Source organism: Drosophila gunungcola, unplaced genomic scaffold (assembly GCF_025200985.1).
Source record: "Drosophila gunungcola strain Sukarami unplaced genomic scaffold, Dgunungcola_SK_2 000057F, whole genome shotgun sequence".
NCBI classification, from domain to species: Eukaryota; Metazoa; Arthropoda; class Insecta; order Diptera; family Drosophilidae; genus Drosophila; species Drosophila gunungcola.
In genome coordinates this window covers 167,285-190,586 of record NW_026453220.1, presented here as the reverse complement: position 1 = coordinate 190,586, position 23,302 = coordinate 167,285, and the positions used below count along the sequence as shown (strand labels likewise).

General features: G+C 40.0%; 5 protein-coding genes across 5 annotated transcripts in view; 2 read left to right on the top strand and 3 right to left on the bottom strand.

Annotated features, from left to right (window-relative positions):
- Positions 1 to 231: 231 nt before the first annotated feature.
- Positions 232 to 16,049, top strand: LOC128264087 (synaptic vesicle 2-related protein). The gene is made up of 4 exons (XM_052999418.1): positions 232 to 458; positions 12,831 to 13,355; positions 13,900 to 14,574; positions 15,341 to 16,049. The coding sequence occupies exons 1-4, from the start codon at positions 416 to 418 to the stop codon at positions 15,748 to 15,750; spliced, it is 1,653 nt and encodes a 550-aa protein (XP_052855378.1). The 5' UTR covers positions 232 to 415; the 3' UTR covers positions 15,751 to 16,049.
- On the bottom strand, positions 1,654 to 5,929 carry LOC128264093 (mediator of RNA polymerase II transcription subunit 29). The gene is made up of 2 exons (XM_052999425.1): positions 5,532 to 5,929; positions 1,654 to 3,515 (listed from the first exon to the last, which is right to left on the bottom strand). The coding sequence occupies exons 1-2, from the start codon at positions 5,755 to 5,757 to the stop codon at positions 2,650 to 2,652; spliced, it is 1,092 nt and encodes a 363-aa protein (XP_052855385.1). The 5' UTR covers positions 5,758 to 5,929; the 3' UTR covers positions 1,654 to 2,649.
- Positions 3,375 to 10,790, bottom strand: LOC128264104 (uncharacterized). Its single transcript, XM_052999442.1, has 2 exons — positions 10,331 to 10,790; positions 3,375 to 3,515 (listed from the first exon to the last, which is right to left on the bottom strand). The coding sequence occupies exon 1, from the start codon at positions 10,650 to 10,652 to the stop codon at positions 10,407 to 10,409; it is 246 nt and encodes an 81-aa protein (XP_052855402.1). The 5' UTR covers positions 10,653 to 10,790; the 3' UTR covers positions 3,375 to 3,515; positions 10,331 to 10,406.
- On the bottom strand, positions 3,382 to 9,067 carry LOC128264101 (uncharacterized). Its single transcript, XM_052999439.1, has 2 exons — positions 8,310 to 9,067; positions 3,382 to 3,515 (listed from the first exon to the last, which is right to left on the bottom strand). The coding sequence occupies exon 1, from the start codon at positions 8,857 to 8,859 to the stop codon at positions 8,368 to 8,370; it is 492 nt and encodes a 163-aa protein (XP_052855399.1). The 5' UTR covers positions 8,860 to 9,067; the 3' UTR covers positions 3,382 to 3,515; positions 8,310 to 8,367.
- A 4,209-nt stretch (positions 16,050 to 20,258) lies between the features above and the next one.
- LOC128264075 (midnolin homolog) overlaps positions 20,259 to 23,302 on the top strand; it is a 165,031-nt gene continuing 161,987 nt past the window's right edge. Inside the window, exon 1 of the mRNA XM_052999384.1 lies at positions 20,259 to 20,267. The gene's annotated coding sequence lies outside the window, so the exon portion shown is untranslated. The remainder of the gene's footprint in view (positions 20,268 to 23,302) is intronic.

Here is a 23,302-nt window from a genome sequence, read left to right as displayed (position 1 = left end):
GAGGGGCTGGATAGCTGGATGGTTGGATGCCTTATCTCCGATTCTGCATTTTGCTTACCCAGTCAACGAAGAACTAAGATTTTACACCACGATACTGACTTGCAGATTGCGGAAAAATGGTGCAGTTATTTAAGATTTACAGCTTTTGTTTTCGTCTTTTTTTTTCTTTTCTCTTTTTTTTGGCGTGTTGTGGATATCTCCGGCCGGGTTTTACGAGTGTGTTACCGTAAAGAGTTTACAGAGCGCAATTGCGATCGGACTTTGAAGCACGTACCCGCGCAGCCAGGTTCCCGAACGTTTTTTTAACTTCCCAGAGCCACGGAATTTGTCAGTTGGCCGTGGACAGAGCCGCCAGTCCGACGTCTTTTCGCTTCGTTTGGGGTATCTGCATCCTGGCGGGTACATTAAGGACATCATGGACAATCCCGCCTATGTGATAGACTGTGAACGCGAGTTCGGTGAGTGAAAAATCAAAGAAAGTTTACATAGTCAAATCAGGATATCATAAAAAATGTGAAATACCAGATATTTATTTTGATAATGATATGGTAAAATGTTTCTCTTTTAACAAGGGTTTGATTTTAAGTCATTTCCGATCATAAAAACCCTGCAAAGGATAAGTTATTCTGAAAAAATCCAAGGGTTACCGTGTATTTATGAGGGTCAAGTGCTGTTTAAATCATTAAAAGAAAATGATTATTTTAAAACAAGCCTTAGTATTTAATTGAATTTCATTCGCAATAATGTTTTTTAAAGTCTGGAAAGCTTATACTCCGCTCTATACAATAGTTAGTATTGGCTTTAATAAAACTATTTCGCAAAGAAACGGAATACCTTGAATAAAAACCACTTTATATAACTTGTTTTGGTTTGCTATGCTTTATTATTGCCAAAATGACTTTGTTTTTCTTGGTATACATATATAAGATATATGCGGTATATAAGATATAGGTATTTACGGTATATGCCCATCAGTTACAGATTTAATTCTATATCGTATGCATATCGTTTATACGTATGTTATTATTGATGAATTCAATTCTCGTGTCTTTGGATGCAGATGCAGTTTCGCTCTATCTCTTCCGTCGTCTACCTTCCAACAATCAATCACGCTTTTTCGCTTAGTGTATTTGGTTGTTGATTGGTTTGCATGTATGTATATGGTGTTTGAGTATGTGAATAGACCGAGCAAATGTCACGTCACACATCGGTTATATGCCCCTTATATTCATAGTTATATATAGAGTCGCTAGTGAATTGAGCACACTGGGTTTTATCTTGTAAAATGTCTATAGGTTATACGTCAGCTTAACATTTATGGGCCACCTTGAAGAACGAATCTCTTGTTTAACATTTAAGTTGTGACTAATTAGGCAGACAACTATTTTCTGCAGAGTGTTTCATATATAACTACCCTCAAGTTCTTTCGATGGTGAATAACTCAAACAGTTTTCAATTTGCTATTAAGAATTGGAAATGTGTATTGAACATTTTTCGAAACTTTATACTATGTGTATTCAACTGATAGTTGCCATCGAGAATAACTCAATTAAAGAAATATATAAACCTATTATATCCTGCATATAACCGATATTTGGCAGTGACACAGTCCTAGCAGTATATGACTTGAAGGATTATGTTTGTGAAGTGTGATTCGTTCTGATGCTGAATTATAGTGACATTTATCCGCTTCCCCGTTATTGGGGGTATACTTCTTGGATGGGTTACTGGTTACTGGTAATTGGTAATTGGTAATTGGTTACTGGTAATTGGTAATTGATTAATGGTAAACTGATTACTCTAGGGTTGGCTAATTATTGTAGTTGGTGTAGCGTTCGCTAGCTGCCTGGAAGCAGTGTTCTAGGTGGGGTGAGTTTGCTGCTGAGCTTTGGTGAGGTGAGCCGCCTGTGTGATCCGTGATCCGTGATTTGTGATCCGTGATCCGTGATCGCTGATCGCTGATATTCGAGTGAGTTTCTACTGAAGTGGGTCCCGTATTATGCGTGTGTTCCTTTCGAGTGTGTTTTTAGTTTAGTTGAGTGGTTGTGTGTGGTTGGTACATCGACTATCGTTTAGCTATGGTTTCAACTATCCATTTGTAGTACATAACGTTTATTAACCTCTATATGTGGCCGGGCCGGGCTCTGTATATATAGACCAATTTATAGCTCAGTACGTACGTAAGTCAAGTCTTTTTTTACTGTAGCTGAAATTAGTTATACATCAGATCTACTTGGCTTGGCTATCTAAAACCACTACATAGAACAAGCGATTAATCAAAGTATTGTTTCCAATTTATTTCTATAAATCTTCTATCTGGTTAAATTGCAAAAACAAAATTTCAAAATTTCAATATGAAACGTTTAATATCGCGTTTGATTTTAAAATATCATTGACCAAGTTTATTGAATATATATAAGTTAAGCTAACTGATGAATATAGCTTATGCCAGTACTGAGCTAAACTGAATTATTGTGAGTAGTGCTGCCCTTTTTTCTAAACAGTTCTCCATTGATATAGGTATGATCAGGTATGGGGGGTTACCATTTCTGTGAGCTAATCTCCATTTCCGATCTTGGCTGTAGTGTATCCCTCTATACGCCTTAGCAAAAAAAAAAAATTCCGGCCTATCCATATGGTTTATGTCCCTTACTTCTCGAAGATCAGCTCGCCGGTGAGGAACGGATTGAGGTAGGTCTGTGCCTCGTAGCCGGAAACCGAGGCCGTCGTTGTCCTTCGCCGTCCGCCGGATTGCGTTCCGCCGCCCCGCCTCTCGCCATGCCCATGTCCGTGGGCGTGGTGCGACGGACGCTTCTCATCGCTGGGACTCAGGATCAACGGAATGGGCATCGAGGTGTATAGCTGCAGCTGTGGTGGCTGTACAATCGTCCCGGCAGCCGGATTCAGTGGTGTGTCCATGTAGCCATGTGGCAAAGTGGCCGCAGTGGCCGTCAAAGATGTATCTCCACCGCTGGTGGTGCTCGGCGTGGAACTGGCCATGGCACTGCCAATGGAGTTGCCCATCGACAGCTTCTTTTGGCCAGCGGTTCGAGCCCTATGGTGTTTGTAGTGACCACGATGTGTCTTGCGCTTCGAGTGGCCCATCCCGGTGACTTCGGCCGGCGGCGAGGTGTCCAAAAGTAGGGGCATATGAGCCTCCGGATCCGTTTCCAAGTTGCCCGGCATCTGATCGCCACCCATCGCCACGTGACTCATATTTCCGGATAGCGAGGTATACGGACCCAAGAGCGGCTTCTTCGGCGGCTCCCTGGGATGCGGATGGGGATGCGGATGTGCCTGGATTATGGTGGCCGTGGCAAAGACCTCCTGGAAGCGATTGTTCGCCTCCAGTTGCTGCAGTTGGAGATGTTGCCGCTGAAGGATCTGCTGGCGTTGCTGTTGCATGTGGCTGAGGATGCGGTACTGCTCGAGGATGTGCTTGTAGAACTGCTCCGCGGTCACTTCCGATGAGTTTAGTAGGCGAATGGCTATTTTTTCGGGTATCACAATTTTATCTGCAACAACAGGAAAGACATTTTTTTTGTTAGCATATGTAAATACTGTTTTTAAAGTTGTTCTTCTTTTGTTTTAAACTGGTTTTGTCATTTCCTAGGCTTATTTAATTTTTAACATTTAAGACAAGATAAAGGCTTAAACCAATAATGTTTATCTTAATTGACTTTTAGCAGATCAAAGCTATTTTTTACTATTTGAACAACGATAAAAACTACTAACTTTAAAGCAATAAGTTACAAAAAAATATATTCTTAAAATTCAGTTAACGTCTTATAAATTAGAAATAGGTAAACTGATATTATTGAGTGTTAAATAATTAATGTGAACATAATATATATGAACATATAAACATTTTAAAATGTCATTATTGACTTAAATAGGTATACTTCTTTCTCTATTACCCCTTTAATTAATCGCAATTTTAACCGTCCTTGTAGGCAAGTTGTGCCTTGTTATGCAGGCGGTTAATACAATTTTAAGTAAAGGCATTGAAAGAAACGCCGCCTAGGAGAAGCTAAAACTTTATGAGCGGACAGTAAGCATTTCTCGCTGTCATAAATTCCAATTGATTTGCCTTTTTGCCCGTATAACTTTCATTAAGCTCCCAGATTCTGTATATAATGGCATCAAATTAGATTTATTGAACTGCAAACTGCAAATGGAAAGTACACCAAGGAAAACTACACCCTAGCGTGTTTGGGCGGTGGGTGGCTGGGTTGACTTGATGTACTTGTGTGCATGACACCCCATTGACCCAATTTCGAGTTGATTTACAAAAACTGAACAAAAAGCCAACAGCCAGAGGAAGGATGGAGGCGGAACGAACTAAAGCCGAAGCGAATGGAACAATGTGGGCGGCTTTTTCACGTCCTTTCTGAGAAAGTGTTGCCAATTTAGATATTTTTCCGAGAAATTTGATTTTAATGAAAGTGATTTAATATACATTAAAATTGTGCTAAGAAAATATAAAAAATACTTTTTCACCTGAGTAACCAAAGATTTCTTTAACGCATCTGTATGACCTGAGCTTTATTCGAACATTCCAAAAAGCCTTTATGCCGATGTGCTCTAATATTGTTTCCCTTGTGTTAAAGACTTAAAACCAAAGTACTTTATCAAAAGGTCTTTGGATTTTATAGAACAATAAGGTTTTTGTATCCATAACTTAAAATTCATAAGCTTTCTTGTCTAATATTTTTTTGTTTTTCTATATTTATCACTTATATTGGTTAATTTGATTTATAACATAAAAGTTAAACAAATTTTAGGGTTTTAATTTCATTTGAATAAAAAGAAATCCCTAAGACTTTAGCTTAAGCCGGAGTTAATGTACTCTAACTTCATATAATAAATAACTCTTCAACGGTTTTTTTTATTTAAATTTTACATATTCCCTTGAGATTGCTTCTAATTAAATACATTATTTTCATCCAAGTGGGAATTTTCTGGTTCTTGTTTAAATTAAGTAAGAAGAGCGAGAACGATTTGCTGTACAATATTCTTACTAGCATACTTTTCGTATGAGTAATTTTGCACAAGTTTTGCACAATGGTCCGTGCACTATTAAAACTTAAAAAAAAATTTGGATTTTAGAAAAAGTTTATTGCACACTGAAAACTACCGTAGAGTAAGGATTTTTTACAACCCAAATGGTACGACTATACTCTCCGTTAAATACACTTATTTTGCAGCTTAAAAAAAGGTCAACACTGCCCTTTATTCCTGACAGCCATCGAAGCCCATCGGTATCGGCTAATGGGTATCCCAGCCCTAACCGCAACCCCAATCCCAAACCCAAACCCAATAGCTCCTAACTCTCATAGCCTAGATTCGGTCTTTGTCCCAGATTGACCGTTGGCCGCAAATTGTCCGGCCCGTGATTGGTTTCTGGTTTTTTGGTTACTGGTCATCGGTCGACGGTCGACGGTCACCAGTCACCAGTTTACGATAGAGTAGTGGAGTGATTTGGCCAGTGATTACTTAGCGGTTACCCGGCTGATTACCGGACGCCTTACCGCAATGCGTGGCCTTGGTGACAAAGGGGCGGATGGTGGGGTCCCAGATGAAGATGTAGTACAGCGAGAGCATGATGGCCGCCAGCGAAACGCAAAGGACATAGACGGCGACGGTCAGGATGCGTATGACCTTGCGGTTGCTTTGCTGCGGCTGGTAGCAGCGGCTTATTGTCTCCGTGGGCGGCAGTTTCACTTTCTCCTCCAGGGAACTGTGTTTCGAGTTCATTTTTGATTCGATCTTGGTTTCGATAACTGTATTTTGATTGTTTCGATATGTTCAGAGATGCCTCTTCTTGATTTTGGTTGCTTTCCTTTTTGTTTTTGGCAGTGTCCCGTTAAGTCTAGTATTTATATTATAAATGCAAAGTTCTTGGGGATTTCTAGCTTGTCACCTTCTTTAATTTGTTAGTAATATTATTTATTAATAATATTTAATATTGTTATAATTATTGTATTATTATTGTTTATGCGTGGCGTGCTTAAAAGTACAAAAAAAGAGCGCGCAAAAACTTGTCTGCCAACCGACGCGTCGAACGTGTGCAAGCGAAATGAGAGCAGAGAGAGAGGCTGTCAGGAGTTTTGTGCCGTTTTTCGTGTTTCGTTTCGTGTTTTTCAATTTCTCCTTCGTGCGAGAGAACGACTCTACTCTCACCCTCCTCCCGCCCTCTTGCTCCTCCTTTCGTTGGAACTTCGACTTATGGGACGGTACTTGTTGTTGCATTAGCGATCTTCGCTTTTAATTTCATTCATAAAATCCATTTCTCTCGCTCTGGCGCATTTACATTTTCGGCTTCCCACGCTCGTTGTTGTTTTTTTTTTTTGGGCATTCCTTAAATGCGAAACGAAATAAAAACAAAAACAAACCGCACGTCGGCACGTTGTTGCTCTTTGTGTGTCAAGTGCAGTTTTCATTTCCCCGCTCCCTAACCCCACGAGCCCCCTGAAATTCCCGCCTACTGACTCACACGCGGAAATTAAAATGCGCGCTTGAATTAAATTCCATTATATCAATAATTTCGTTGCCAATCAATGTTTGCAAATTGAGGCAATTTTTCGAAACGAATCGCAACGAAAATGTTGTGCAATTTTTGTGGGGTAATGGGTGGTGGGCTGGCTTTGACAGCAACCTTCGCAGGTGTCGCGAAGGACGTCCAAACTTTCGTTGCCCCGCCCCACCTTTAACCCGTCTCACCGCGCACACCTTCGTTTTGCGTTGCCTTCGGGGGGTTAACAAACTGCAACTGGGTCACTAGGACAAACCGAGAGAGAGTGAGAGCATGGAAGCGCCAGGAGAGAGAGCAGAACGAATGCAGTGCTCGGTGAGTGGAAATGCAGGAGGTGCGAGTGAGAGGGTGCGAGCGCACCGAACGGTATTGCAATGTTGGCCATTGATTTTGTTGTATAAGCCCCACACACACACACTGTTGAGAAAAGAGATAGCCAGTCACACACCCACATGCACATGTGCACAGGTGGACTTGGAAAACTAGAACAAAGGACTTGCATGCCCAAAAGTATGCTAACATTTTAAAGCTTATATCAAATATTTCGTATTATTTTAGAAGGAATATAAGCTTTTAATGTTATGGCTTAAATGTTATTGAATTCTTCTGAAACCTTACGAATGTAAGTCAGCTTTGCTTGTGAAAATTTAAAATAAAGTTAATTTAATGAGTTAAAGTATACTTAAATAAATATTTAACTCAAGCTTTCCGATTTTAAGCCGGCTTTCGATTTACTGAAGCTCTTCTGTACTTGCACTCAAATGCATATTCATCATGTGGGCCAGGATGTAGGCCACACTCACATGCATTTTCCAAGCAGTATCGTTGCAAAGTTTCCTTCAAGGAGTTTAATTCGCCAACGTGGCCAGGTTGAGCTGCTCCCTGCTCACCTGGCTGTGCTGGCCTCGAAAATGTTTTGGGCCCGGCCTATTGCATTTACCATTGCCTTCTTTCCCCCAGCCATTTTCCAGAGGCCATTTTCCCCCCAGCCACCCCAAGTTTAAGGATGGTTTATCCATCTGCTTACTTATGTGCAGACAAAGCTGATTAAGCAGCTCGGGCATCCGGAACGAAGGGATGGCTAAGGGTTTGTGGCTATGGTAAACGTACCAGGGAAAAGTTATACATGATACAGAGTTGGATACACATAATAAAACATAAAGTTTTAGTTGGGCGAAAACTTTTCGGGCCTGAGAAGATGGCCGAGAAGAGGGGTATATCAAGTTAATAAGAACTAATGGCATGACTCGAGTAAATGTGTGTGCTTCCGAGATATTGGCTTTATATTAATTTTAAAAAGCAATATCTAAAATAATATATAGCAACAACTGTATTTTCTTTAGTTTCTCCGTCAACGAATTATTCATTTGAGAAGTTTTTTAAATATTAAAATATGAATATAAATTAAATTTTTATCTGAATACCAATTGAAATAGGTTAAACATTTGTCATGGTACATTTTTTTGAGAATTTCTTTATGAAAGCCAAATAATTTCGTTTAAACGTAAAAACGCGACGATTAAATATAGTACATTAAAAAAAAATGTCAACACTGCGTATGAGTGACCTTTTTTAATAACTCACACGCCATGTATACAGATGAAGATGGAAAATGGGTTGTCTATTTTAACAAATAAACCCGTTTACTTTTTTTTAGCTTCGGTACTCCCTCATTTAGTTATTGGTAATCACTGAAATTTGTGTAATTTCTACCTAACTGATGTAGTTTATCGATGAAAGCAACATCTTAATTCATTGTTACTTAAGGCCTTACCAAAAATGAAAATACGGTTCTCTTAGCTAGGATTATATTGGTGGATTAATTGCGGCCTTTAGCCGAAGACAGGCCCCTTCTTTTGGCCCTTGTAAACGGGCGGCATGCGTGAGTCCCAGAAGAAGATGTGGTAGATGGACAGGATGAATCCCAGGCCGCAGAGTCCGCACATGTAGATCACGATGACGAAGTAGCGCGCAAATCGTTCGCTGCAGGTGGGCTTCGCGATCATGATTTCCTCCAATTGCGGCGATTTGGGCACATACGTTGTGGCACAGGCGCTTCTACGCGGCGCACTGCTGCTGGCCAGGCGAACACTACTAACACTTCCAGTTCCGGATCTGGTTCCGGTTCCGGTTCCGGATCTGGTGGATCGCTTCGATACCGCCTCCTCCGCCTCTGCCTCCGCCTCTGCCCCCGCCTCTGCCTCCGCCTGCGCCTCCTCTTCCGCCCGCACATTCGATTCGATTAGATTGACGATCTTGGCCAGATTGGCCATACTGGCCGCATTGCTACCCAGGCCCATCCTTGCCGATTCCGAAGCGGACATTGCAGATATACAGCTTTGGTCGTGGCAGTTCAGCTCGCGATGTGCCAACTACTGATTTGGTGTCGCCACCACGATTAAATCAAAATCACTCGAGTGACGCCATATCCCCAGGTGGGGATAGAACAATGCGAATAGGTGGTTTCAACTCTGCGATTTAGTGCCACATACCAAAGCGGATTATTTTCTGCCTGGCTGTCAACTTTTGATATCGGCCACGGGTGCTAATTAAGCCGCCACCGCCATCGCCACCCACTAAGGAGAGCCAGAACGCCCCATCAGTGTTGACACTTTGATTCTTTTGTCAAACAAAAAACATTTTTGCGCTAAAGCCGCGTTAAAATTTCACAAAAAAAAAAAAAATATATATATATATGACCTATCAACTAAATTGCCCTTGTTTTAAATTGCAAATACAAACACTTGTGAATGCTTGCAGAGTCTAACATTAGTAAAACAGTCTAAAATCTATTTCTATGAATGAAATTATACGCTGCATAAAGAACAACGTTACAACTAAGAACGGATTTTTAATAATTTCAAAGATCAAATATTAAAGAAGAACTACCAAAACAAAATATTACAAATAATATTTAATTTGAGAAAACGTCCAGCCATTCGACAAACATACGGCATTGAAATTTTTTTCTAAACTTATTGTATTGTGCGAGGAAAAATTGTAATTAAAGAAATTTCCATCATATGGAAAATCATATCCGATCAGCAGAAAAAAATCGTATGCTGATTTATTTATACCACAAATATCTTGCGATGCTTTTAAATTTCATTTCTGCTATATATTTAATTTAAGTATAATTTTCCTATCCTACAGTCGAGGTATGTTATAATTTATTAAAGTTAATTATTATAATTAAATTTATTATTTTAGAGTTCAATTTAAATGACAAATTTTGGGCGAAAGAGTGGTCGTTTTTGCCAAAAAAAGTATTTCAATCTATGAACAAAAATGAATTAGGGGAAGTCGGATGTCTAAATCGATTTCATTTAAGGGTATATAAAATGAAAATGTTTCTTTTTGGCGTCCTTTTTAAAAACTTCAAGTCAACAGAGATTTTTGTGAAACATCTTAAATGACTAGACATTTGTATACTACAGTCAAAAAGAAACATCTAAAAGCTAAGTTTAAACAAGTGTGTCTTGAAAATAATAATGAATAATAAAGGCAGTTTAATGTTTAAATATTACATCAATACTAAATAGTACAACCCCTTTAATTTTTTTATTTAATTTTTATACCGAAGCCTTTTTTTTTTAAACCACATAAGTTTAGTTTTGATACTTTCGAGATATTAATATAATACCCATCTTATTGAGAAATTTGTCATACGACATAGTTTAAAATTGATGTAACATTAGTTTAGTTAATGTGAGAATTTTGTAATTAAGAACTATACAGTTAAAGTTTCGATTGAATTGAGTGTTAGCTGAACTGACAGCACTTGTCCACACTCACCCGAATCTGGTCACTAATGTCGATGGGATGGTGCTGGCTGTTGGCTGGTGGCTGTTGGCTGCTTCTGGCCATGATCCTAGCCAATCGGATGCGTGTGCTTGAACACGGGCAGTGGCGGCATGCGCGAGTCCCAGATGAACAGGTAGTAGACCGCCAATGTCAGACCCATGCCACTCACACCGCCCATGTAGAGTATCAGGGTGAGCAGGCGGAAGGTCTTCGACTCGAAAAAGTCGTTCGACTTGGGCATCTGGATCTCCTCGTCCTTGGCCTCCTTGACCACCTCGGCCATGTTGGACATCAATCCCGATGGACCGCTCATTGTGGCTCAAGTGGCAAAACAAACAAACAAACAAACAAACAACAAGGCAAGCGTGTTACCGTCTCTACGGACGTACTGAACACAATTAAGCGAGTGCTTCGACTGCCCGGGGATCTGGTAAATGTTTCTGTTTCTGTTTCTTTTTCCGCACTTGTACCCCTGTTTTTTTTTTCACATTCCGCTCGACTGTTTTTTGCGGTTTCTTTGGGCGTTATAGGGGGTTGGCATCGTTGACGCATCGTCTTGGGGGCCACGCTAATAAGATTCGCCAATTGGCAATGCGAGAGTAGCAGTGCCAGTGCTGGTCTACTACCCAAACAGACAACCACATCACGTGCTGCGCTCTGCGGCGACCACTTGACCCGGTTTGATTTCCCGCCAACGTCGTCACTCCTCAAATCCCGATTCCCACCCACTTTACTTCATTGTGGTCTATGTCCATGTCGTATATTCATGTTTGTTCAAGGAAATGAAAAGTGACGATGGTGAGGGATAGTGTGTCTGAGGAGAGGGGTATAGACGAATTTTTGAACTTCCAGTTTTAGTTCGATCTACACTTCACCAGTTAAAGACAGTCTATGTTCAAGAAGTGGGTATACTCTTGGTTAGTCGATTTAAAAATAATTTTAATAGTTGGATTTGCGAATTACAATTTAATTGCAATTGTTTTCTTTTACCTTTGATAATAGCAAAATCTAAATGAAATATTAGGAACAAATTTAACCAATTAAAGAACGTTTAATGTAAGAAATATATTATTTTATGCCTTGAAATTTTTATATAGTCCAATTTAAAAGCTTTTAGGGCGACTAGAGTCTAGATCTCTTAATTATTAGCCTCCATTTTACCAATTAAGAAAGTATAATTAAACGAATGTGTATGTAATTAATAATCGACATAATTAGAATAAATTAGATTGAAATTGCTCACCACTTTAAAATACTTTTTTTTTTTAAATCACAATACTTTACTTTGAAATCACATATATCAGTTTAAAATATTGAGTAAGCCCACTGATGACCAATTTTATTTTTAAGGGCATTCACTTGCACATTCTTTTCCTACCTTTGCTAGCATTTCCAAATCCAATTAGCGGCAGAATGCCCTCTATGCCACCCACTTTTAGAGGGGGTAAAATGATTGGTTTAGTTCACTGGTACTCGTGCACCTTCTGCACCGGGTGGCCGCCAATGGAGACGGGGAACTTGAGGTGGATGTCCGGCATACTGGAGTCAAAGAAGAAGATGTAGTACATGGCCAGCACCATGCCCAGGCCACTGATCCCTCCCAAGTAGAGGAAGATCGAGAGCAGGCGGAAGGCCTTTGTTTCGAAGAAGGTCGAGGTGACTGCTCCTTGGGCAGACGAACGTCGTCCTGCGACTCCGGGCTGTCCTCCCGATTTTTCCCCCAAATTGAGGCCGGCTGAGGCCATTGTTGAGCGGCAACTGAGCCTGGATGGGTTGCAATTCGCGCTACTTAAGGGGAATATTAATTATTCTATAAACTATAGGGTTTCCCATTAAATGACAGTGATTGACCGATCCCTATTGATGTGCTCACTGCAAAAAATCATTTGTAAAGGTGACCAAAATCGTGTAATTGTGTAATTTGTTCCGTAGTTATTATTTACTAAATTTACTTTCAACTTTATTTCGATACTTTATTTAAAATTACTAAACAATTCAATTTTTAGGTATTTTTATTAATAACATCTAGTAATATTTTATATATTATATATGCAAACGAAATTTAAATAATTTTGATATAAAAAATGTAAATGATTTTAATTTGAAATATCAAAAAATACTTTTTATATAATATGGAAAACGAAATTTCAATAATTTATGAGGATTTTTATTTGGCAAGAACAAATTATTGTATTTGTAAAGATGACAAGAATTGTTTACTTTTTAATAGAACAATCAACAAGTAAAAGTAAAGTACTTTGGTACTTTATTTGAAATCACCAGAAATATTTGATTTTAAATCTCTTGAAATTGGCTTATTTAAAATATCTAGAAATGTTTTTTATACGCAGATATATGATATGTGCCAAAAAATAAAGAAGGATGTGTTTTTTTTTATTGACGGGCTTAAAGCTCTTACAGCTAATTTTTTTTAACAATCTCGTTCAATTATCTAGGGGCTAAACTTTCCAAAATGTTGATTTATTAACAGACACTGCTGAAGGCCGTGAGGAGAATCTTACGGAGAAGCCCCGAACACACAGCTTCGAGGAGGCCATCACGCTGACCGGAGTGGGCCGCTTCCACTACCAGCTGCTGCTCATCTGCGGCCTCTGCTTCATGGCCGTGATGGTGGAGATCATGGGCGTCAGTCTGATCATGAACCAGATGAAGTGCGACCTCCAGCCGACGCTGGACCAGCAGGGCATCCTGGCGTCGGCCGGATTCCTGGGCGTTGTCCTGAGCTCCCATGCCATGGGCTTTCTGGCGGACACATGGGGTCGGGCGACCACATTGAAGTATGCCCTCTTCCTCAGCTCTGTGTGCTCGATCGTGTCCGGCTTTTCGGTGAACATCTGGATGCTGATCGTGCTCCGATTCCTGACGGGGTTCTTCATTTCCGGTGGCCAGGCGTGCGTCTTCAGTTTGTGCGGCGAGTTCCATGGCAGTGGCTCGAGGGTCAGACATGTGACCCTGCTCTCCGGATTCCTCTGCATGGCCATGATCTTTGCTCCAGGTGGGTGTCATGAAAATTGTTTGGTTGTTATCCTCTAAAGATAGTCGGAGGTGCCACAGAAAGCACTACGGCCTTAAAATCATTTATTTAGGTGTCTATAAGTCTGCTGTAATAAATAAAACTTCGGAAACTATGAATAAAGAATGTGTTTATAGGGTTGTCAGTCTTAAAAAATATTGTTCCATAGTTTTAAACATTTTATAAGATTTTATAAGATTTAAAAAATCAATTGATTTGAAATATTTTCTGACATTTTCTCCAAACCTATGCAATTTTTTCTGTATAATCGCGAATTTGTAGTTGGTAATTGGTAAAATGTACTTCCATTTATAGGTACTAAACTGTACTAGTAGTAAAACTACTTAATTAAGCAATTTAAATTTATTAATATTAATTGCTTTTAAACCGTATGCATTGTGGTAGAATTTAAAAGGTAGTATTTGCGTATACTTATTATTAGCGGAATTTTCTGAGTGACATAACCCATACGCAGTGTTGTTACACTCAAGTAATAATCCATTTTTTTTACGTTTTCTTTTTGCAGCCATGGCAATTGGAATTCTCCCTCTGCGCATTGAGTCCATTGTATTTGGCATGCGCTTCTCGTCCTGGCGTGTTCTGCTTCTGGCCAACGTCTCTGTTTCCCTGCTGGCCCTCGTGGGGATCAGCATTCTCCCCGAGACGCCGAAGTATCTGCTGGTCCAGGGTCGCGGTGAACAGTCGCTGGAAATCCTGCGCACCATCTTTGCCAAGAATTCAGGGAGGGATCCCTCCGAATATCCGGTCAAGGAAGTGGCTTTGGAGAGCGGTGGCGCCAGTCTGTCCGATGTCCATGGCGTTCTGGACGCAGTGCGACTCGTATGGCACCAGACAGTGCCACTCTTTCACCGTTCCCGGCTGTGGCACACCCTGAACATCTGCACCATTCAGTTCCTCATCTATTTCCTGGCCCAGGGCATCTTCATGTGGTTCCCCACCATCCTCGATGAGCTGGGCACACGAAATGGCGAGGACACATTGCTCTGCCATGTCCTGCAGAACTTCACCGTGGGTTCGGGATCGGAATCGGAATCGGAATCGGTGGATGAGGTTGCGAGCTGCGCCGTCGACGTGGACACCTCCACCTACCAGGTGATGATCATAATCGGTGCCTGCTTTGTGGTGATCTATTTGATATTTGCCTACATCATCGACTATATTGGCAAAAAGAATCTGCTGAGTGAGTATTGCGGATCGACAAACACCTCCAGATATGGATGTTTTGGTTTTATGGTGCAGCTGGAGACTCTGATTTCGGAAATTAGGCTAGAACACTCTTTTTATGGTAGCATTTTCATTTAAGTTGTGATTGACGTTTTCATTTGTTTTCTTGCCTATTTTATTGCTGTTCTGCTTAACCGATTTCGGTCATTAATAGCTTATTTGAAAGAGAACATTCCTGAACATTTTCTAAGGATTGATCCGGTAGTATAGATACAAGCCTAATTACCGATATTAATGTTATCGCTTTATAGAAGAATATAGAACGAATTCAACACGCTATAAAACTCAACAATCTATTTCTAGTAAAATATTCTATTTATGACTGTGAAATAATACCCCGACTATTAGATACCAGTTAATCAGCTATACAACTTAAAACAAATTGGATTTAAAGTGGCGCCATCTGCCGAACTGCAAGGTAAACACTACAAATTAAGAGCAAGCAAAACATCTTTCGCTCTCTTCCGCTCTCTTAAATATACGAACTCTATATAACTTAATTGCAAATAACTACTAAAATAATGGTTAGACTTGGAATTTTTTTTTGATTTTTGGTTGATAATGACTGGGCCATTACCATTGTTCAGAGTGATAAAACATTTGTGAGCATAAGAGTGATAGGGATGTGCCGTAAAATCAAACATTCATCTCTGGAGGGCATCCTAGTTTCGATTTTGTAAGCCATTGTGGTTGGACCCTCCTAACCTTACTCCATTTTTTAGTGTCCTGGATGCTGCTGACCATGATTTGCCTGGTGGGGCTGCACTATGTGGAGCAGTTTGCACTGGTGGTGATCGCCCTCACCGTGGTGATGGCCATCGGCAATTGCGGCGGTCTGGTTAGCACCATTGCCATGGAGTTCTACCCGACGCACATCAATGCCATGGGCATGTGCTTCATCATGATGGTGGGTCGATTGGGCGCCGTGGTGGGCAGCAATATCCTCGGGCGCCTTCTCTTCGCCAGCTGCGATCCGATCTTCTGGGCCCTGCTGGCCCTGGTGGTGCTCCTCTGCTCCCTGGGCTACTTCCTGCCAGAGAAATCATCTGCGAGGCAGACGAAGCCCTCGGCCACAGCAAAGGCGATCGTGGTGGCCACCACGAGTCCCATATTCGCCATCAATTCCAAGTAGGAATAGGCTAGAGACGAGGCTAAATGTAGACGCATCTTTGCGTAGCGGTATTTCAACAATTGATGCATTTAGATATTAAAAAGCACTTTATTTTAATACAGCCATATATTTATTATAAAAAGTTTATGCATTATGTTTGCATTATTTTGGCTTATCAGGGTTTGTTTTTTAGTGAAATGTTTACGAATTATTTATCAAATAGTAATAGGGTACACAATGTTTTTTTTAATATTTTTTTTTATCCATTCATGGACAGTAGGACTTTAAGTTATGAGAAACTTGCATCCTCAATAATTCCATGCGTCGAAATCATTTTAAGTTTACTAAAACTGAGTGAACTTCTGTAATTCTAATTGAGATATAATATATAGCATTTTTAAAATACAGCTTTTGTTAACAACAAATTATTAAATACTTTAAATTTTAAATATTTAAATTATTTAAACAAATTAAAACTTGCCCAATTCTTTCATCATAAAGCTGTACAAAAAAAAGAATGTTTTTTAATAAAGAACCATTTAAGAACCAAACATTTTAGAGGTTTGAGTAAACTTTTAGTGTTTTTTATAAAATGATTTGTAAAAATATTTCACAATGATAAGCATATTCATGCCAAATGGATTGCCCAATCGCTTGCCATTTAATCTTTGTAATTGTATTAAAAAAAAACAAAAAGATTTTTCCAACGTTTTAACAGTTTTTTCATGGGACAAAATGTGAAATGGCCAAAAAGCATATGTTTGTATTCAACAAAAATACTGGTTAGTGAAGAAAGAAGAAGGCCCCTCCGAGTTACACCCAAATGGGTTATGGTTATGGAATCGAGAACGGCAACGAGAGCAGTCGCCTTGGAAATGGGAAATGGATTAGGTAAATGTTTGTGCCCATTCCTCCTCCAGTGGCGATGGATGTTGTCACCGAGGCAACAGGCACAAGTAGAAGTAGCTGCATTAACATTCCAGGCATTCGTCGCTGGGCGGAGGGGGAGGTGCAGGGAGGTGCAGGGGGGTGCAGGGGGGTGGTCAAAGGGGGGCTTAGGGGGTCGGGGGAGACTAAACGCATTCCAAGTGCCGTCGCATCACCAACTTCAACTTCAACTGCTACTCAAGGAAGTGGGTATTTCTAAAGTTAGCAGGGTATATTAGTCCCATGTCCCTGGAGTTGCCCGCTCAAGAAAATTTCGTTTTTTTAGGAGATTTTAAGGCTCTGTCACTTAGCTGCATCACTACCATACTCACACATATCGAGTTTAAGTGATTTAAGAAGTGCCGAAGCACCTATTTATGTCCGTTAATCTTTGTCCGCTTAAAAGAATATATTATTTTAAATGGCCTTTTGATTTAAAAAAGATATGGGGCTTTATTTTTTTTTTTGCTTAAATAAGTTTTTAGACTACAAATTAAAGATATTTTAAGCGCTTACACAAATATATAGTTTTTTTATAATTCAATGACCGTTAGGCCTGCTTCAAAAAACATATATTTGGATTTAGATTACAAAAATCATAGTTATTTTTATTTATTTATTATTTTTGTATAATTGGTAAACTTTTGTTTATGTTTTGCACTGTCTGCTTAGCTCATTGTTAAAATTGGAGACTATTTTTATTATAAGGCATCAAGTAGTCGAGTTTCTCAAGCGTGATTTTGCCCACTTGTCGGCCAGTGATTTTGTGCGTCTTTTTGTTGTTGCTGTTGTTGTTGTTGTTGCTGTTTGTATTTATTCAGCAAAACGGTATTTGCTCCGCCGGCTGGTCACAGTCTGCGCCTGCGTCTGCGTCTGCGTCTGCGTCTGTGGCGGCACCTCCAACCCACCGATCAGGTAGGAAATGGGCAACCGAGCAAGTGAACAGGTAACCAGGTAAGCAGGTAAGCAAGCTGGCCAAGCAACAAACCGTTGCCAATCATCTCACACACTTTGCCACAAAGCAACCGAGGCCGAGACACTGGGGCAGTGTCATTGCGGATTCCTAACGCCGATTTCAACTGCAAGTCCAACTGCGATCCCAACTCCAAGTCCAAGCCTAAAAACCAATTGCGATTACCTCCGCGCCAATCCCTGGGCCCAAGTAACGTCGCCGGATCGCCGGCCATTGATTGCCTAACTGCGCATTTTTCGACTTATATGGCATTGGCCAGATAACCACCTAACAACTGCCAGTCCCCAGTCCCCAGTCCCCAGTCTCCAGTGACCAGTGCCCAGTCTTCAGTCCACAGTCCTCAGTCTTCAGTCTTCAGTCTTCTGTCTCTAGTCTCTGTTTTGGCTTCAGCTTCGGTCCAGCGTCTGAGTGTCAGTCTCGTCTTCGTTCTGGTCCCAATGCCAGTTCTATTAGCCAACGGCATTGCCATTGCCATTGCCAATCTCGCCATCACCGATCAGCCATCTGTGGGGGCTGGCTGGAAATGCAGTCCAAAGCCCAACCAACGCACATAAACTTAGCTACCGCCCAACATTGAAGGCGGCTCGGGGTCACCAGATTCCGATTAGCATGCTGACAAATTGAATACTTTAGGTTGCTTAGAACTGAAGATAAAAGCCGGAACATATGTATAGAACATAACCATTGGAAATAGCTATAACTTAAATAGCTATGTTAGAATTCCACTTGCAATATCAGTTAAGTTCGGAGAGAGAAAAAGTCAAATTTAACTTGCATATTTTGAACTTACTTATGTTATAAACGATGACGTGTTAATATTGTAATGATTCTTAGTTTGTTAGGAATCACTTAAGTGAGAGCCACCATCTCCCAATTTTAAGTGTTAGATCCGACATCATAATAAGAGTCCTTAACTTTAGTCACATACGGATCTTATACGTTCTTAACGATTCGGGGTCACCAGCTCCTAGTGTCAGACGACAAATGAACCAAAATGCAGCACGCGTCGACCATTCATCTCGATGGGGCCCATCGACCGGCCCACTAACCCATAATGCTGGCAAATTAGCATCAACATTAACTCAAAGGCGGTATCGCGTTCTCTAGTTGAAAAAAAAAAAAGAAAAAAACACTGTTAATAACAACAACACTTGCGATGATGGTGGTAATGGCGATGACAATGGAAGAGTCTGTCTACGGAGACATTCATTCATTTGCTTCTGGGTCACGATGGTTGCTGGTGACGAATGGCTAGGGCCGTAATTTGAGTCACAGGTGCTGGGCACAAGTCAATCGACCAGGTGCGCGGATGGAACCAAGGGGGTAGGGGGTAGGGGGGGCAAGAAATCGGGGGACTGGGTGACAACGTGCCATGAAACAAAATCAGAGATAAACGCGCGCACGCCCAAATGGAGCAGCATCTGCCGCGAAATGACAAAAATAGTTAAGTAGCCGACTTAGCCAAATTGGCACTGAGCGACCATAGAGGCAGGCTGTAGTACGAGGAATACACTGAAAAAAAATTGTATTCCATCTAATTTTTACTGACTTAATGAATAAATTTATTATTATTATTATTATTTACATTTTTTTTTAAGTTATGAACAATTGGTTTAATGATTTTTATTAAATGTTGTTAAATATAAAATTGTCTTAGTGTCGCCAAAAGCAGTAGCAGCGATTTAATGCAATATCTTAGTCCAATATTTTGAAAGAGAAGCTCAAGATATTTGACTTTCGTTTTGAATTTAATATAGGTGCTTCAAAATTTATCTCTTAAGTTCGATAACATTTTGTGAAACCTAATGTCTTGCAATATTAGGACTATAAATTGATCTTTACCAAAAACAATACACACTTCTCTCAGTGTCGCAGTATCTTAATGCAATATCTGCAAGAGGAATCCAATACTTAGGCAGGTTTATTTTCAAGCTAATAAGCTTGTTTATATTGCATTTATTTACGGTAAAACAAAATTAATCTATGAACTAGGTTCAATTTGGAACTCAAGACCCTTGAAGTTGATATTAAAAAGTGATCTCTTTTAAAAACAATAATAATTTTTCTCAGTGTCACCGAAAGCTGCAGCAGTTAGATCAAGATGGATATTGAGACAGCTTTAGGATTGCGTTGACGAATTAAAGTGATGGTGGCAAAAGGAGTGGCGAGGGGGTGGGGCAGGTGAAAAGGGAGGAGGTAAAGGTGGAGGTGAGGGTGAAGGAGGCGCGGGGCGGGGCGGTGCGGGGCAGACAAAGTGTGCCAATGCCTGTCTTAGAAACAGGCAGTGGCGATAGTTAACACGCCAAGTGGGAAGAAAGAACGAGCGACTGAGACGGAGACGGAGACGGAGACAGAGGCCAAATTCAAAAGTGGACTGCGCATGCGTGGAATGGGAATGAGAACGCGAACAGAGAATCAGAGAATCGGAGAATCGCAGAGTAGCAGTTGTAGAGCTGGAACACAAACAACTTTGTTGCCTCGGCACTGGCACCCATGTTGAGCTAATGAAGCGGACCAAGCGGACCAAGCGGAGCCAGCGGTGGCTCGATGGAGCTCTGAGCGACCAGGAGAACGCCCGCCAAGTCAAACGTTATTTAATCACAATCGCAATGGCCTCAGCGCAAACAACAACAGCAGTCTGGTCTGGGAGAAGTAGCGACAGGTGCTCCTGCTGCAGCGGTACAGAATCCAGAGGAATGCAGCAAAGTACAAAAAAACACCGGTCCAAAGGCTCCAATAGAGTTTGCAACACCACAAAAATACCCTTTCATACTGATATACTAGCTTTTTTTGTCAAATTGTTCCTTAAAAAGGCTCTTTGGCTTTAATAGTATAATAGCCCAATACATTTAAATAATTTCTTAAAATGCAATGTATTTTTCACAGAAACATTTAGCTGTTAATTGTAGAAAATTGAGATGCTGTAGCTTAACTTAAATAGATTTAAATTTATTCAAGCTTTTGCTATAATTGGCTCAAAATATTTAATTTCTCTAATTTTCGATAAATATGTGAATACCACAATATATATATAAACCAATATTAAGGGGCTACTTTCAGTAATCAATCTAAGTCTTAATAAATGTATTTTTAAAACTTGTTAAGGAAAATTATGTATACGCCCATTATGGTAGGTTAATGGGTTCCTTCAAGTAAGTCAATTAAAATTATATGTTGGGGATGTTTTAAAACCAATTCTTAAAAAGTCAAACAAAAATGGTTATTAAATATTGTATCAAGAAACAACCGCATTCAAATAAACACTGTGTAGTTAAGTTTGCTATTCATGAAGCCATTAAACATAAACTATAACTTATTTAAGCATCATCTGTGGCAAGCGGTCTTCTGGTTTAGTATGTATGTTCTTACGTTTTCTTCTGCTAAAGACAGCATACCTGCGGCTCTTTAAATTAGAGGGTATTAAATAAAAACCCGATGTGGCAGTGGCAGTGGCAGTGGCGTGTGGAGTATGCAGGCGCGACGGCCAATCAATTCTCAGAAATGAAAACGCCGTCTTCGGTGGGTATTACCGTTGCTGTTGTTCTGCTTCTGCCTCTTCTGATTCTTCTGCTAGCTCTACTCATTTCTCCGCCTTGTTGTTGGCACAATTGTGCGATGCAACACAGCCACATAGCCACATAAACAGAAAAGAATGCGAAGAAATGCAAAATGCAAACACCACGAACCACAACACAACCACTTTCCAAATGCATTCATGATGTTTACCGTTTAAATGCGCCCAGTCTACAAAGAGAGAGAGAGAGAGAGAGAGAGATGCAGAAAGAGAAAGAGAGCGAGGACCAGCCTCTCTAACACTTACAACAAATGAGGAGAAAAGCAGCTCCAAAGAAGAAGAAGAAGAAGAAGCTGCTTGGAAACCGTTGCACATTGTGTATATGTGTGCATGTGAGATGGCGAGCTTGCCAATTCCGATGTGCGTGCGAACGAGATGGAGCCAACGCGCGCCAGAGGAAACGGAATTGGAATTTTTTGTTTATTGCTCAAATCAGCTTTGATCAACTTCTGTTCCCATCTTGATTAGTTGTCAACGACGGGCGAAAACTGTTTAACCGTTATGAACCGGCAGATCATCGGTTCCCAGCACCAAAAATTTAACCAGGTAACTTATGCACCTTGCCCACCTGAAAAGTTGGCTACAATATTACGCCCAGCATGTGCAGCTTTTGCCAAATGCTTTTGAATGGTCCTAGGTACGAAGGGTATATTGATTAGTAGGTTGGGTTAGGTCTATCTGGTTTTCGTATGCAATGTTTTTACATTTCTGAAAAAGAATACATACATGTGTACATACGTACATACATTGTGTACATTCGGGTGGTACAGAAAACCTCAATCTTATCTTAGAGTTTTAGCAAAAAATAATTATACGACCCGTTATGTCAGTTGGAATACATTTTTTGATCGAAGGCAACAGTACGTATGAGTGATAAACTGTAAAGTGAGGCAAACCGCAGACTATAAAACTTTTTTTTATACTTTTGCAGATAATGAAATAATAATATTCAGTTAAAAGTTTTCAATGCAATGAAGAAGACATATTCTTGATCAGCATGACTAGGAGAGTCGATCTAGCCAGATCGGAAGTTCTCCTTCATTGCGTCGCAAACTTTTAACTGAAATTTTAATAACGTCTAGAAGGGTATACCTAGTATTCTTAATTGAAGTACTTGTGGTTTTCCATTTAATTAATAATTTAAATTTACCTTTTAATATCCCAATACCAATGATAAATTATTAAATGTAAGGCCACTTTAAAGGGTATGCAATAAGTCGGAAATTTGTTGCACCTTTTTGAAACGATCGCGTTAAAAGTTCAAGTTCAAGTGCGCCAAATTCAAGACGCCGGCAGCGCTGCCAGCGTTTTTGTGTAGCGCGTCTCCACCAGGAGTTTGATCTCCTGCAGATTGGGGGGGCGGCCAAACGGATTTTATTGGATTGCTATACTTTTTTATTGGTCGACTAATTGGCAGGCGATTGTATGTCATTAGGCCGCTTGATTAGCGGCAGCAACAACAAGTTCTGTCTCTGGCTGTTGAGCTGTGCTCATTTGCGCAGCTGCCAACGCAGGTGTAAAAAGCTCGGCGCGCAGTCGCAGTCGCAGTCGACGCTGGCAGAGCTTACCTGTGTATTTGTCCATTTTACTCTGCCTTAAATTTCTTCTTCTTCGCCTGCTTCTTTGCTTCTCAGCACACTAAAAAAAACCGAACGAGACTAGATTAGAAACGAGATACTTTCAGGTAATATTTATTTTACATACTATTCTACGTTTTTGTTTATAAGTATGCAATATCAAAGATATATATTTAATATTTGGATATTTTATAAGGTCATTAATATTTATTGGTCTCAAAATAATCATAATATTTTGATATTGATTATTTACCTTTTAACATTATCTACATATCAAGCCAAGATGAACTTTCATAACTTAAGACAGCACCTGTTAGCAAAATGAATTTTATAATGTGATTATTATCTTCTAAAGAAGTTATGTATCTATTGATATTTTTTGAATATTTTTGGATATTCTATTAAATATATATTAAAAATAAATGTAGTCTTAATAATATAGTTTGTATTAAATATATATGGTCTAATATGGTATGAAAAAATATCAAAAAGAACATAATGTCATATTATTTTCTGTGTGCC

Bases quoted from the DNA above. Each gene is read 5' to 3' on its own strand.
- LOC128264087 (XM_052999418.1), top strand. From the start codon at position 416: ATGGACAATCCCGCCTATGTGATAGACTGTGAACGCGAGTTCG. The intron at 13,356-13,899 runs GTGGGTGTCATG...TTCTTTTTGCAG, and splicing joins GGCCATGATCTTTGCTCCAG to CCATGGCAATTGGAATTCTC. The intron at 14,575-15,340 runs GTGAGTATTGCG...TCCATTTTTTAG, and splicing joins TGGCAAAAAGAATCTGCTGA to TGTCCTGGATGCTGCTGACC.
- LOC128264093 (XM_052999425.1), bottom strand. From the start codon at position 5,757: ATGAACTCGAAACACAGTTCCCTGGAGGAGAAAGTGAAACTGCCGCCC. The intron at 3,516-5,531 runs GTAAGGCGTCCG...CTGTTGTTGCAG, and splicing joins CACCAAGGCCACGCATTGCG to ATAAAATTGTGATACCCGAA.
- LOC128264101 (XM_052999439.1), bottom strand. From the start codon at position 8,859: ATGTCCGCTTCGGAATCGGCAAGGATGGGCCTGGGTAGCAATGCGGCC.
- LOC128264104 (XM_052999442.1), bottom strand. From the start codon at position 10,652: ATGAGCGGTCCATCGGGATTGATGTCCAACATGGCCGAGGTGGTCAAG.